The sequence below is a fragment of the Cupressus sempervirens genome, chromosome 8 (assembly GCF_028749045.1).
Source record: "Cupressus sempervirens isolate cs-2001-9-10 chromosome 8, ASM2874904v1, whole genome shotgun sequence".
Classification (NCBI taxonomy): domain Eukaryota; kingdom Viridiplantae; phylum Streptophyta; class Pinopsida; order Cupressales; family Cupressaceae; genus Cupressus; species Cupressus sempervirens.
In genome coordinates, this window is record NC_143125.1 from 22,337,742 (window position 1) to 22,353,369 (window position 15,628).

The 15,628-nt window shown below is 38.1% G+C and overlaps 1 protein-coding gene across 1 annotated transcript in view; it reads left to right on the plus strand.

The window, feature by feature from the left end:
- The first annotated feature begins 1,195 nt into the window (after positions 1-1,195).
- The window catches only part of LOC149541381 (putative fructokinase-7), a 174,285-nt gene continuing 159,852 nt past the window's right edge, over positions 1,196-15,628 (plus strand). Inside the window, exons 1-2 of the mRNA XM_089796651.1 lie at positions 1,196-1,529; positions 4,272-4,489. Of these exons, the coding sequence (XP_089652777.1) occupies positions 1,355-1,529; positions 4,272-4,489 (393 nt within the window). The 5' untranslated portion in view covers positions 1,196-1,354. The remainder of the gene's footprint in view (positions 1,530-4,271; positions 4,490-15,628) is intronic.

Consider the following 15,628-nt stretch of genomic DNA (forward strand, 5'->3'; position numbering starts at 1 on the left):
ACATATTTTTTAAGTTTATGGTACCACATCCTAAGACTAATTGAAGTCATTCAAATATTTCTTCAATTCACAAGCCAAATCACTTTTATATTTTACCACATAGTACATTTGTGCAAGAAGAGAAAATTAACACTACTTTCAAAAGTCTTCCTCGTGTAGATGAAGTTTTGAGCAATGATGTTTATCCTTATCTTAAAATTTACCTCGCCCATAAGGATATCTTAGTGCAAGAGGACAATATCATAAACAACTTCCTTAATGCCACTGTACCTTCCATATATGACCTCCCTTCTAAAGATGAAACAACAATGAATTACATTTGTCCATCTCCCAGAGTTTGCACTACTCATGAGGACACCTTTAAGAAAGACAACAATATCATTACCACTTTTTTTGATGCACTCTCTCCTAAAGAAAAAGCTTAAGTGAACATAAAGTCTAATTGAGGTTAAGTCAATGCTATTCATATTCCTAGTTACATGAAGCCTAAAATGGCTATCTACCTTGCCCCTCAACATAATTGGTTAGTGGATTCATGTCCACTATTATCAACCGATGGACATTCCCATTCTTTCTAAGCCCACTTGTACTCTTGCAACAACATGACAATAATGCTATTAATGGTTGATACATTTTTTACATCGAGGTTCCTTCATCTAATTAACTTCAAATATTTTATTTGTTTTAGTACTAACATCATTTAACAATTTTTATGTGTATTTATACGATCTTATGTTCAAAGACTTGTTCATCCCTCAAAACTAGTGTCATCCTACCCCTTGATATGAGAGATGCTTTAATCTTTGTATTTCTAATTTGTTTATTGTAGATTGAATTAAAATTATATACTATTCTAGAACTTATCTTTGAATACAATATTCGAGATAGAGAATTCAAATATTTTTAAATCAATAGTCAACCACCATGTCTTATCTCTACATTTTTCCACAATATGTAAACTAATAGTCAATTAAAAAATTCAAACATAGATTAGAGTGCTTAAAGGTCTTTGAAACCAAGGGCGTTCTGGGGAAACCAAGGCGCATCGTCAAAACTATCTGCGGACCTTCGCAGACGGGGAATATTTTGAAATGTATTCCCGGTGATACGGGAATCCTTCACGTCGTATGTATATACGGTCACTTTAGTCGTATACAGACGGAGAATACAAAAACATGGCGTAAAAATAGAAAACGTCTTGGCTCCCAGAGGCATGTGCTCAGATACACTCTGCGGCGTAGCTTCATATATTTTCCTCCGTCTGCAGTTTTGTTTTGTTTCAGTGTTATATTTTCCATCTCTATTAATTTCTTTATCAAACCATCTATTCTCTATATCATTTCTGTAATCAAATATGATTTTGGCCGCGCCAAATTCTTTCCTAACTGTAAACAGCATTTCTCAGCGACGTCTTTCCTTTAAAAATAATTCGCACACATTGCAGTCATTTAACAGACTTGATCGTATTTCAAACTATAAATCTTCGTGTTCTGCTCTGTCGATCAACACCATTTGTTGGAGAAAGCGAAGTATGCATTGTTTTCCCACTTCTTCTCATATATAATTAATGAACTTTTGTTGTATTTATTTCTTCTTTCCATTAAATGACTGTTTTTATTTGCCTGTTAAAATTTTCAAATTATTTCTGAATTCTTTTTCTATTGTCAGTAAAAGCATCTGCTGATTTCAGGGATATTGTTTGTAACAAAAATAAAAATACGTTGTGAATTGTTTTGTCAAATCTTAAAGAGGAATATGTTTTTTATTGACAGGAATTTTGTTGGACTCATTATTATATTTGCATATTTTATGGTCCTTTAGCAATTGTTGACGAAATTGGGATATGTATATTGATACTTACTGAATACATGTTCTGCATTTTTCTCGACTCTAAAACTCTTTTCTATTTCTAGGGTTTCTGTAGGACTTTTTATATACGTGAATGTTTCTAATTTGTTTTTCAATTGTCGGTGAAATTGGGCTATACTTTGTTAAGGCAGAAATCTTTAATGATACTTAGGTCTGTTGTCTAAAATATCAGTCAGTGTGAGCGTTCTGTTTGATTTTTAATATACTTCGGTTGATTCAGGATGAGATTTTTCTTCACTTGTTTATCTTGAACCTATTTTTTTTCTTCCTAAAATTGGAATAGAATGTAAGCTTTTTATAATTAAAGACACCAAGACCTGGCGCTCTGGTCTACTTTTTACACTCTTCCTGATGTAAATAGGAGCTTTATCTAAAGACAGATCCACTCTATTTTAAGCACCATTTTTTCTAAATATATCCATCTCTTTTTAGCTTTCAAATTGCTTTTAAGATTTATGCTCTCAACTAAGCGCTGTTTGTTCATGAAGGGATACATTTGTTATAAGTAGCAAAAGTTTCCTTTTACCAAGTTTGGTTGGCCAGTTTTTCATTGCCATATGATCGCCTATGTATACAAAGGAAAAACAAAGTGAGCCACCTTTGATCTAAGCGTGAACAACATGTTTCCATCAAGAGGAAACTATCATTATATAAAGTGCATGCCTTAAACTAGATCCGCCAATTTCAACATTCAGTCAGATGACACTAGTAGAAGTGTCCCTAAAAATACAACAATTTCTGACTTTGATGAGCAAATTTGTCTTTATAGTAGTGCTCTGGTGCAGAAGCACCTAGCCATGAAGATGTCTTATAAGGTCAAATTTCATTTGTCTTTGTTTGTAACGTTTCATTGATGATTAGTAAGGTCCTAAAGACTATTTGGATATCAACAAACCAATTTGTAAGGCTTTAAGAGCCTTTTTGTTCCAAGAGACTTATAAAGTTTTGACAAGGTCAACTGTGGTCAAAGTATGCAAGATGTTCCAAAAGGGCTGCAATAGTTGTAATTGGTCACATGTTGTCCATTTTGACATGTTTAGAGTGTCCCTAGGGGATTCGGCAAATTTTGGTAAGTTTTGTCAAAAATGCAAAAAGTTGTAACACTTGCAAAGTTGCAAGGATGTAATGGTTCGGTCCTAGAGTTGGTTAGTGAGTTAGGGAGGTTGCAAATAGGCGATAAAGCTAATGTTTGGTGGAGATCAAGTGAGTGGACAGGTTTGGAGGAGGTTTGACAAGGAACATCTATCAAACCCTCAAACTGTCACATAGTTTTGAGTGGTCTGTAATTGTTACAGAGCCATCGAGGCTCATAGTTGATGTAATTTTCATATGTAAGCATTTTTGGATGATAGATTAATGAATTAGCTTTCTGATGAATTCTTTTGCAACCATTTCCCTGAAGTTTTGTTCAAGTTTTAATGTATTTTGTAAAAACTGTCAAAACCCTCTTCTAGGGTGATCAGAGAGCATAGAAATTGTACATCTTTCAATTTGAATGGTGGAAAAATCTGATCTTTGGTGAAACAAAAGTTCTTAAATGTATTTTAACATAGCAAAGTGGCAGGTCGAAAGAATGTGGATTCTTAGGGTTTCTACATTGCCCTAGACCTGTGTTTGTGTTACTAATTGTGTGTGGCAGGCACAGTCAAGAGTTCAATGCTTTTGCCTATTGAAATATGGACTCGTAATGGTGTGAAGAGATTAATATGGTCTTAAGAAACGTTGGAATCCTTCATAGTGTTTGGGATATGCTTAAGAATGAAGTTTTGAACCTCTTTTGGGTCACTATTTTGTTACAGAAATATGTGACTGTCATGGTTAAGAAATCTGATTAAGAAGTGTCTTTATGTTCCAACCAAGGATTGTTGAAACCCTGTTATGGTAGACATGTTGTAATGAGAACATATGAACCTTGACTAGAGTCTTAAAGTTACTTTAAACATGTATTGTTATGGAGAAAGATCGTTACTGCCTTGGAATAGACTGATTGACAGTTATTAACGAGACACTGCATTAGAACATCATATGACAAAGACCTGATACATTGCCAAGAATTTCGACAAGTGTTGTGAGAACTTTAGATCTTTTTTTTCCTGATTTTATGACAGTCAGCCTAGTAGGCCAAGGCATTCCTTACAATATTGGTGTTTGGGTTCTTGAAAGTTCAAACAAATAGCTATGTTAATACTATTTAGCCTTTTGCAAGGAAAGGGTACATTTGTCAGGAACTTAAGACATTGTTTGCCTGAGATAAATATTTGTACTGTAGTCCTTTTTGTGATTGCATGCTAAGAATGAAAAATTTATGCAGGATGATCCTGTTGCTTGTTTTCAATGGAATAGTAATGAGACAGTCTATTGACTCTACATAGCAATTGAACAGCACATTTCTCTCTTTCCAGGTTTTGTGAGAGCATCATTAACTGGCAGCAATGACCAGCTAGATGGAGAATCATCGCTTGTTGTCTGCTTTGGAGAGATGCTGATTGATTTTGTCCCCACAGTTGGAGGACTATCACTAGCTGAAGCACCTGCCTTCAAAAAGGCTCCAGGGGGTGCACCTGCAAATGTTGCCGTTGCTATAGCTAGACTTGGTGGCTCGTCTGCATTTATTGGGAAGGTACTGAGCAGTTCTGCAAATTTTTCACTAAATAAACATAGATTAGTTGAACTCTTAACAATTCGTTGAATAATTGGGCATTGTATTTACCCCAATGTAAAATATGTTTCCACTCACCCTGTCTCATGTATTACTTGGTGTTTATGCCAAGCAAAGAATAACCACTGCAGCTAACATCAGCTGTTATAGTGTAGCTATAGTAATAATCCTTAGGGAAACCAACAAGTATTAGCTCCATCTAGCATTTGCAATTGGTTGTGGAAAAGAGTAAATAGAAGTTAGTATCTGGAGCTTATATTTTGAGCCAAGATTTAGCTGCAGGTTACTTGGTTTGGTCAGATTGCAGTAAATACCACCAAATCTCACATTTATCTTGTTGTTCATTGAGATTTTCTGATTGCTTATCAAATATTTTGCTTGATTTGATGATACTTACTTTCCAGTACTCATTACTTTTTCTACTATGTTTTATGTCTTTGCTGACCCAGCTTTAATGCATAATTCATAAAATTTTCTTTTCCATTGGTTGTTCCCATTTGGCTGTTGTATTTTTCCATCCACATCTATGGGCATGCTCATTAGAAGATGGATCCCAGCGTACAGGTTTTAGAAATGCACCAGATTCCTATATTTGCATTGCATTCCATTCCATAGGATGTTCGCAGAAGCAGTGCAACAATTTCTACTTCTTTTTATTTTGGAAATATTGCCTTATCATTTTTTGGAGGGTATCTGTCTAGTTTTGTAGCTTATGAGTCTGAAATCCTTTACTAAACTTACTTGGTGGTCCCTACATGCCCCAGTCTGACTAAATTTACCAGTTCTTGTGGTCATTTGGTTAACTGTTCTATGATCTCTCATCAGCCTATTGTGGTCCACGGCTCTTGTAGCTCATGGAGTTGCATTTTGAAAAAGACAACAAGTTTGAGTGAAGTATCCTAAGTCTGCAATACAAGAAAACTATGCAAAAGCACATTATGCTTGGAAAGGAGCAGCTATCAATCATATATCCAGATAAACCGATTGTGTACAACTGAGAACAAAAAAAGCACCTTGGCCTACCCAATGGTCATCCTTGTTGGAAAGTGTGGAAGGAGCAGCAATATTTGGATTGAATGGAGCTTCAAAGCTATGTCTGATCTTCTGATTTCTACTGCTGTTCTCTTAATACTGATGGAATGTCTTTTCCACTCTCAGACTGTAGGTCGCAGGCAAGTAGTGACATTCCTGATCATGCAAATATATTAATAATATTAATCACAAAATATAGAAAATGATTATAGATTCAATCACAATGTGATTTCTGTTGTTGGGCTTATTATTAGTTATGTCAATTCAAGCTTCTGCTGGAAACGTAATTATTATTCTTCACACGATTACAGTGCTCAGCGCTGTTTGCTCAATCTGATTAACTACATTTCATCAATAGAATATTGCAGATGCAAATTATCAACACAGAACAGACAGGAATGAGGCGCTAAGATTGGCTACTGTATTCTCCAGACATTATAGATATATCATTGATTACACAAATTTGTCTTCAATTGAAGATTTGACAAATTTGGGTGAACTTGATAGACTAGCGAGGATCATGCCCCTTTGAAACTGCAACTGAGAAGAACGATTCCAATTTGGAATTGCAAATACCAAAAAAGAGATAGACGATTGATGATAATTACAAATGCTTTACAAAAGCTGAATAAGTATGAGGCTCACACCTTTATTGACAAGCAAGTTGGCCCATATACAATTCAAATTAGTGGCTCAAAAGAAGACTCGCAAATGCGAACAAGCTCATGAGTTACAAATAAGTCAGGCAAAGTTCGCCACAATTTACATATAGGACTGTCCTAAGGATGGGCCAAAATAAGGTGACATGACATGTGACTCCCCATTCTTAACCTAGCAATGGAACACTTATGTGGTCAAGGGGTGGCAAAACGTGGAGCACTTCTAGTTAGTAGAGGATAGATTGTAGTTAAATATACATTGCAGTTAGATAGTTGATTTAATAAAATGTATCCAGGGAAAATTGTGAAGTCTTATAAATAAGACAATTTTCCTAATGGCACCAAAAGATATAAAGATGATACAATCAGTATAGCGTAGCAGACGATTGTACATATCATGATAACAATCATCATGAGATATGATATGGAGATTCATACATCGATCATAAAGGGAGAAGATCAATCGTGTGTGGAGACGTCATTATCAAGAGTAAGGAAGTATATGCAAGAGATGGACACATCAATATCATGAAGAGGGACCTCCACTATTTTTTGGCAAAGCAATAAGGATTTCAACTTAGTGATGTCTATTGGAATATTATTTTCGACGAAATTCTATCAAGTCTTTTACTGAACATATTCCTTTGTTTGGAAATATGGAGTAGGGAATCATTCAAAACAAGATAAGCATAAAAGAATTGCTAGGAATACCAAGTCTTGCACCATCAGAAGGACAAAAACCCTCTTTTATTCAAATCCAAGATCAAATAAAATAGGATTGGGAAGTAGGTGATCTACAAACATAAATGTCCTTCAAAAGAGTACCTTGACTTGAGGATGAAATATATGCTCCGGAGAGGTGACATGGAAGGATTCTTAGAAACGAAAAGGAAAGTTGGTAGGCTAAGTATCCCCTACTTTGAAGGGTCAACAAAAATGATGGCTAGAGCATGGGTGCAACAGCTTAATACTTACTTTCAACTAAACTCCATGACAAGAAGAAGCTATAAAATATGCAACCTTCTAGTTGAATGGAGTAGCCCACGAGTGTTAGCATCAGGGGATGATAATCATGGGGCAGTCCAAAATCACTTCTTATGTAGAATTCACTGAAATGTTGAATGAAAGGTTTTTTACAACAAGGATCTTGAATTGCATTTCAAGGAGCTGACCCAAGTCAAACACAAAGGGAAGAATATATCATCGAGCTCCAAAGAATCTCAGTATTGGTTGCAAACATATTCGAGTGACGCTTGGTCATATTCTTCTTGGAGGTCTACAAGACCCTCTGAGAGGATGAGTAAAGGCACCAATTCCTCTTTCCCTACAAGAGGCCGTCAAAAGGGGAAGAAATATGGATTTTGAATCAACCAAAAGAAAGCCCTACAGTATGGAAACCCTTGCTCCAAAAGAGCCTTATGCACCACTTTACAAAGAACCTTTTGCAAGACCTAAACTTGACTTTGAAACAAGACAAGAACTCAAGAGCAGAAATTATGTGTCACTTGTAACTTGTAAGGAACCTTGGGTTCCTGGGCATCATTGTAAAGGAAAGGAAAAATTCACTAAATCGATGTAAGACCTAACAATGAAGATAAGGAGGGCTTGAACAATGATACAAACTTAGAAGGGAAGCATCCAACATAGGATAAGAGAGAAGGGTTTTTAGTAAGCTTAGGACCTTTTTACAACAAATTCCAAATTTAAGGGCAGATTGATGGGGAAGACATAATAGTACTCTTAGATAGCGGCTCTACACACAACTTCATTAGCCAAAAATGGGTCAATGATGATTGCATACCTGAACACAAACGTAAGGGAATTAACACAAGATTAGAAAATGGAGCATCCATGATTCCATATGCATGACACTATAACCCCTATGCTTACCCTAAAGATGAAAACTACTTTTACACAAACAAATTTCACATCCTCAATCTAGGAAGTATTGAATTGATCCTTGGACTCCCTTGGATGAAACAAATCGGGCCTTTTAAATAGGATATCAACCAACAAAATTTCAAATTCAAATATCACAGGAAGAAAGACATCTTATATGGGCTAAAAGCTTGATAAAGCCTTATCTAGTGAAGTTTCACAATGTTCTTACTCACTAAGGAACACGCTAAACAAAATGAGCCAAGGCAATGCCTTCTCTAGACTTAAGGAGATCCTCTTCCTGCAAAACAAAGAAACACCACATTAACCAAGAAGTGAGATAATAAAAAATAAATGTGGGACATTTAGAATATGCCTCAATTGCAAGAAGCTATTGGTGAGATTTGAAAGGTCAAATACTTGTGGGAAAGCATTTTAAAGGAGGGGAGACTGTGATATCTTGATATTTTTGAAATGTAAATGAATGAAAATGTCCCCATTTTTGCCCCCATTTGAGTTTGAGGGATTAGCCTATTATTGTGATCCTTGTAGGCTAATTATCGTGGATAGAGGGTCTTTTGAGGCAGAGGCTTGGCTATGGGAGGGTCCTGTCTTCTTCACGATTTAGTATGTTCCAGTTTGGTCTTCCTTTGACTTAGATTGGACTTTGTTTGGGCTTAGTTTCATGCACCTGCTATTTATGGCAAGTTTAGTGATGATTGAGAGGGACCCTTTCTAATTTTGGAAAATGCATTTGGCCACATAGGGAAATAATAGGAGTGACTCCTGTTTCAGACGACATATTTAGAGGACAAGTATTTTGGGAGTTATTATTATTTTAGTGGCCAAATTATTATTAAATCATTAAATGACTTCTTATAAAGTTATAACTTAACTTTATAATCTCACTTAAGTTGAGGGTTGAGTTATCATTGGAAGGGGCTATTTATTAATTAATTATAAGCCTAAGTCAAGTATTTAAAAGTTGAAGCCTCTTAAGTGAAAAGCGTCTTCATGAAGCCACGTGCTAGAAAAGTTATTTAATAAAAGAATTTAATGGAAGCTTCTAATTATGGTGTGTTGGTGAAGCCAAGTGCATTATAAAAGGTGGCTTCATGAAGCAAATAGATCATCCAATTGTCGATTTTGCTTTTGTTGTTTCTTGTGAGGGTTGTTGAGGTTGATTCAATTCCATTCCTGATGTATAGTGGTTTGAACTGAGTTTGGTGGTGCTTCCTCTTACTGTGGCTACTGTGGCTGAGGAGCAGTTGATAACTAAATAATTCGGTGACTGAAAAATTTGAGTTGGTGCCCAATTTAATCTGCTGTCTGGTGTTGTATTTGGGCCTGCAATAGGTGATCTCATTCTGAGGAAATTTGGTAATTATACTCCTGTTATTGTGTGATATTTGCTGAAGGGTTTGGTGTTGTGAAATTCTGTTCTTTGTGTGCCCAGTATATCTGCTTTGCACATGCTCTTTTTCTGCAATTTAATGGTCATACCATCTGCATTCAAGACGCCAAACAATTCCCTGCTTAGGCATTGATTTACTGAGGCATTTGGGGAGTGTTCAATAGCTGCTCGATTTGGGTTTGGCTGAGTAATTTTGATCTGCAATTTGGTTGCTGTTAGAAGTTGACACTGAGTGCTGTAAATTCTTGCCTGCTGTATGCATGAATGTCTCGGGTTTGGGCATGTGAACTCCTGCATTTTGAATGCCGCATGGTGACATGAGGATTGGCAGTCGTATTCTTTACTACAAAACTCCCAGGTTATCAGTCATTTGAATATCGTGCTCTACAATTTGTACCAGGTCTGGAAATGATATTGTAACTACTGTTACATGAGTTGATATTGTTATTACTGTTTTACATGAGTTGGGAATAAAATATTTGGCTTTCTGGGTTCTGGAAAAATATCTTGTGCATTCAAAATCTAGAAAGTTGGGATTGTTCAAATATTATTATGAATTGCATGATTAGTCTTATCCTAAACTTGGTGATTGCTAAAGCACAAAGATAAATCAGTAAATTCAATTTGAAAGGTTGCATGCAAACTGTTGGATAAAATGCCTGTGAGCTGAAACACTAAAAACTTAGATGCATAATAGGGTAGCCTATTACAAGGGTATTAGAGCTTGCTTGCCAAGTGTTTGACAAAATGTCAAACCACTGATTAGTAAAGTAAATTGGTGTTGATCTAAGCTATAACGGTATAACCGACAAAGGTTATTACAATGAATAGGCAAGGAGAAAAGAACATATCTTGTCTTTGTATATAATCTGCATTATTATATAGATTAGAAATGATCTTGTGGTAGATGGAGCTTGGCACTCGCTAAGACATCCATGGACCATGTAGACACCTTAGCTTTGATGATATCTACAAGTGACCTAGCCTGATCGCTTGTAGATATCACCACAACTAGTGAGCTATATGATGGACTGATGGCTTGATGATCGATTTTGGCAACCATCAATATGTGATCACCATCATGCTGTGCACTACATTGAGATTTCATATGCAATGCCATCAATGTACATGCAGCCATCCATGACATGCCATCATATACATATGCATAACGTACTACATCATACATAGACATACAATGGATATACAACCCATGTTATAAATAGATACATCCATCCTGATTTAATTGCATGATCATCTCATTATATCATTGCATCATGTCATAATCACTATCACTGCATAATCCCATCTGCATTACATTATAGCAGATCCATATATCATGGCATTATCCCTCAACAATATATATATATCATTGCATTATCATATCATGTGTATACACCTTGCATAATCATTATTAGCTGATCCATCAAATATCGTACATTTGTTTACTTAGCCGATTTGCATAATCGAGCTAGCGATTAACAATAGTTAACATCATATGAGTAATGGTGGTTCACCATAATAATCATATTGGTTATTGCAATGAACAATAACGACCTTTCATTTGTTAATTGAGATGGGAGGTGGCCATTCCATCATGCCTCTTCACTTAGCTGATAATGAGTATTTATGGATATTGTATCACTGCATTATAAGATAAGATAAATTTATTAATGTCCAACAAGAGGTCATAAGGGCGTAAGGGATTGGAAATACAACAAGGCAACAATCAATAGCGAGAGAACAAGCGAGAAAGAAAGTAAAGAATAGAACAAGGAAATGATAAATATTCCTCACAGACAATTAGTAGTCTAGAACCAAAGGTTATGGTCTGGGATGAGGGAGCGCCCCAGACCGTCTCAGAGAATCATCGGCGATGGGAGGATGCTGCCGAGTGTGTCCTGTATGAGGCCTCACAGATTTGGTATGACTTGAAGGAGGGTTGAGCGACTGCTTTGTCTCTCGAGCAAGAGTCACAAAAGTGAAGGAGGAGGCGATGAGCTGGTCTGAAGTTTGTCTTGATGGGAATTGAAGCTACAAAGTGTGATCACGAAATCGACTGCTCTCTTGGAGCTGAAGTGCAAGACATCGTTGGTCAGCGTATCTGAAAAATGAAGAAAGGGATCAACACTCTCTGAAAAAATAGTGAAATCGCCCTCTAATTTCATAGTAGATGGGACAACGAAAAACAAAATGGGTCTCGGATTCCACCTCCCGAAGGGGGTAGAGGCAACAACTCCTCTCTATCAATTTGGTAATTAGTCTGTATGCGTAACCGATGGGAACCCACTCTAAAAGACCCCAAAGAGATGCTAAGGGCATGATTCCTGTGACAAGTGAGGTACCAAGGGTGCACAATGATCCCGTCTGGGATATACATGTAGTGCTCAGAGTAGGAAGCCATCTTTGGATGGATCCCTCCCGGGGGGTTACTCCATGTCGTGATAATATGCTATTTGTAGATATCGAGCTTGATGTGCTCATTCATCTCCTGCTGGGAGAGAAGGAGGTGATTAGGGGCATTAAGGGAGAACTAAAACGGGGAAGATGATCCATCGCAATCCCAATCAAACCAAGAAGAGTAGAGACCTGAGCAAACCGACAACAAGCTCTACCAGTGGGATCAGAGCCCGTCATCGCCTTAGAGGAGCAATAGGCGAGGTAAGAGTATCTCCGATGACCCTTAGTAAAGTTTGCGAAGCTCCGAAGTCGATGTAGAAACCAAACCAAATCAAAGATGGTCCCAAGTCTAAAAGGATGAGCCTCAAATAATGCCAAAATGATACTGTGGGGGATGCACTGATGGCATCTAATAATGTGCCAAAGAAGGAGGGTCTGGACTCTCTCATCCAATGCCTAATCAAAATCCAAGAGAGAGGCCCTCCACACAATAGAGCCGCAGAGGACGGTCAACCCAACCAAAGATTCTAAGAGGGTGTCTTGGTTGTGGTATCTTGGAAGTGATGTTTGATGCATTGTCTTTCAAGCATAACTAGGGAACCGAGTTCCATCTTGACCCAAGGTTGCATGAAAGGTCCTGTACTAAAATGAGGGTCAAAGAACTTAAGCCCTAGGAAGGTATGGAAGGATGTGATCTCAACCTCCTCGCCTTGAAAGTAAAAATGAAGATGTGAGGTCTTCAAGTGATTGATGACCATTTCCTCGGTCTTGCCTAGGTTCACCACTAACTGCTATGAGTTACAAAAGGCAACAAACCCATCAAGAAGTCGCTAGATTCCCTCCGGAGAAGAAGCCATAAAAACCACATCATTGAAAAATTGTATAATGAAGATCAAAACTTGGTAAAGTAGTAACTGTCACCAGGGATCGAGAAGTCCCAAAGGCAAGCCTCAAGCTCGTTGATGTAAATACGAGAGTGGAGGAGAGATGAAAGCCTTGCTTTACTCTGATGGTGCTCTGAATAGGATTTGATAATCCCTATGGAGTCCTAAATTTTCCAAAAACACTCGCATATAATCTCATAATAGTCGTCAAAAGAGTCTCAGTGATTGCAATGTCCCTAGGTCTGTGAAAAGAGCCGCTCAAGGGACAAAGCTTTGTGAAAGTCTAGAAAGTAGGAATAGACTTTCACTGAGCAGTGCCAAGCCTCCTCAATGATAGTCTACAGGGTTAGGATTTGGTCTATGGTTTGATACTCTATCTGAAAGCTAGCTTATCCCCTAGCCTGACAGTGATGCCAATCAAGCTCCCTAGATAAGATAGTGTTTAGCACAGTGACATAGAGTCTGGCAAACGTATGCCCAACCATAATGGTCATGTAGTTGCTGGGGTCTAAGATTGACCTTATCTTATTGACCGGATAGATAATATGTTGCAACCAAGAGTCAAGGAAGCTCGTGTAAACCACTCTATTAAAGAGCATTGTGACAAAGGAGCTCAAAACTGTAATACGAAGCTTGAAGAGCTCCACTTGGAACCTTCCTCATCATCTACTGTTTTGCTGGTGTTCATGCATCTAATTGCCTGAAAAAGAGGATGTGAAGAGGTGGTAACGAGGTGGAGGGGTGAGGTGAAGGGTGGGCAAGGTGGGCTAGTTGGGTATATCATAGAGAGTGGAGGTCTGGGAAACAACAGAGCTTTGATTTAGGGTTATGGAGGGGGGTAGAGTGGCGCAGAAGCAAGGTGCACCATAAGAGCTTTAGGGACTGTAGGAGAGAGGTACAAAGGGATTTGCATTGCATCAAAAACTTCTTCCTCTTGTGGCCAAGAAAGTAGCGATAGGTGAGCCTCATGTGGACTAATGAGTGGAGAAGGCCGAGTGAATCAAGCGGTGAAAGGATTTGCAGTCCTCGTCAAACCATTGATTCATGGGGCAAGTACTCTTGCGCTTGGGGCTATGGGAAAGGCAAGTGGTGCGGTGGGGAATAGAGAGGAGGGTGGACTTCCACAGTGTGACTGCAAGCAAATCAAACACGGAGGGAGCATCTCTAGAGTTGCTGAAGGAATCCTGAGGGAGGAGCTCTTGAAGGTGGTGGACAAAGAGGTCACAGTGACTCTTAGTGAAGCACAAATGAGGTATTGGTTTGGGGGGTCACCTCAGGAGGGGGTGAGGTGACAATGGGGTGAGAGGAACGGGAGACCCTGAGGATAAGGCGAAGGAGGGCGTGATCGGCAAGGTGGAGGTGAGAAATGGTGAAGCAACTAATGGAGGGGATGAAGGACTAAAGAGAGTATAGTCTACAATAATCGTGCCACTGCAGTGAGGCCAACAAGTGAAGAGGCTCGAACCCAGAAAATACGAAAGCCCATTTAGGATCCCCAAGTTTGAGGACTTGTAACTATGAGATATGGCGGCCATAACTAGTAACGTGTTCCTCTGTGTCCTTAGAGAAATGCTGCAGGCTCAAAGCATCCAGATCTGATTCGTCGTACAAACCAGATCAAACCCATGATCGTGAAAGTGGGTCTGGAGGTCCCTATTTTGTGCATTAAGGTCCCCTAGAATAAGGATGTCGCCAATGGTAAAAAATGTGGTGATTTACTCATGTAGGTCCTCGAAAGGGTCATACCAACATAATACAAGAAAGTCAACGAAACTAATAAATTGTGATTAAGATGTCCTTGTAATCTGAAGTCGACTGACCAATGCAGATCCACATGAATTCGACTAAATTATTACTATGAACCACGAAAGTTGTGTTAAAGAGATGGTCACGTACCAAACAAGCAACTCCACCAGAACCCCTGACCCCACTAGAGCACGTAACCTCATCTCTAAAAGATGATAATTACTAGTAACAAAAAATGCCAGGAAGAAGATGGACGAGGCTCTCATGAGTCTCAGTAACAAGGATAATGTTTGCGACACTGACAACGTTCTGTAAAAGACTTGACAAGGACCATAAGGGACCATTGCCATTCCAACAGTTGACATGTAAAGAACCACTGAGAGGCTTCGTCATGCTCAACTGCCACTGTGATCGTCATTTTGGCCTTGGTGGTTGTTACATCCCAGTTTTTGGCCCAATTTTAAATGCTCCTTTATAATGTTCGTTAAGATTTCAAGTTCATCGAGGACGATGAAACACAAGGGGAAGGGTATGTTACATCCCAATTTCTTGGTTCAATTTAAAGTTGTTCATATAGTCGCTGAGGTTTCCTGTGGAGTCAGTTGATAGGTAAAATTAGTTACAATCATGTGAAAGGGTAAGATGGTTATTTGTTATAATTTCATATGAAGTTGGCACACTAGTTAGCCATTATGATGGTTTATGAATAATGATTGGTTATGGGAAATTGTTATTATATTGAGGAATATGATATAATCCTAGAGAATTCATTTGCAGGAGCACGTCGAAGGGGGGAAGCATTGCCAGAAAAGAATTGGGCGTTGCGGGCACCACCATCATTGAGCAGATAGGTACGAGCCTTGAACCACCATGGCTTAGAGTAAACGACTAGGCAAGCAAGAGTGTACGTTGGACGACCATGAACTAACTTGTTAAATTACATATCATTTAATAGTAAAAGAGATCATTAAGCATGAATTGAAAATTGAGCAAGTTTGTACCTTTGTAATTGTGTTGTTGGTTGGAGCCTCCTAGTGTATAAGCATGTCTTATCATACGACATCGTAATACCTAAATATCTATACATGTA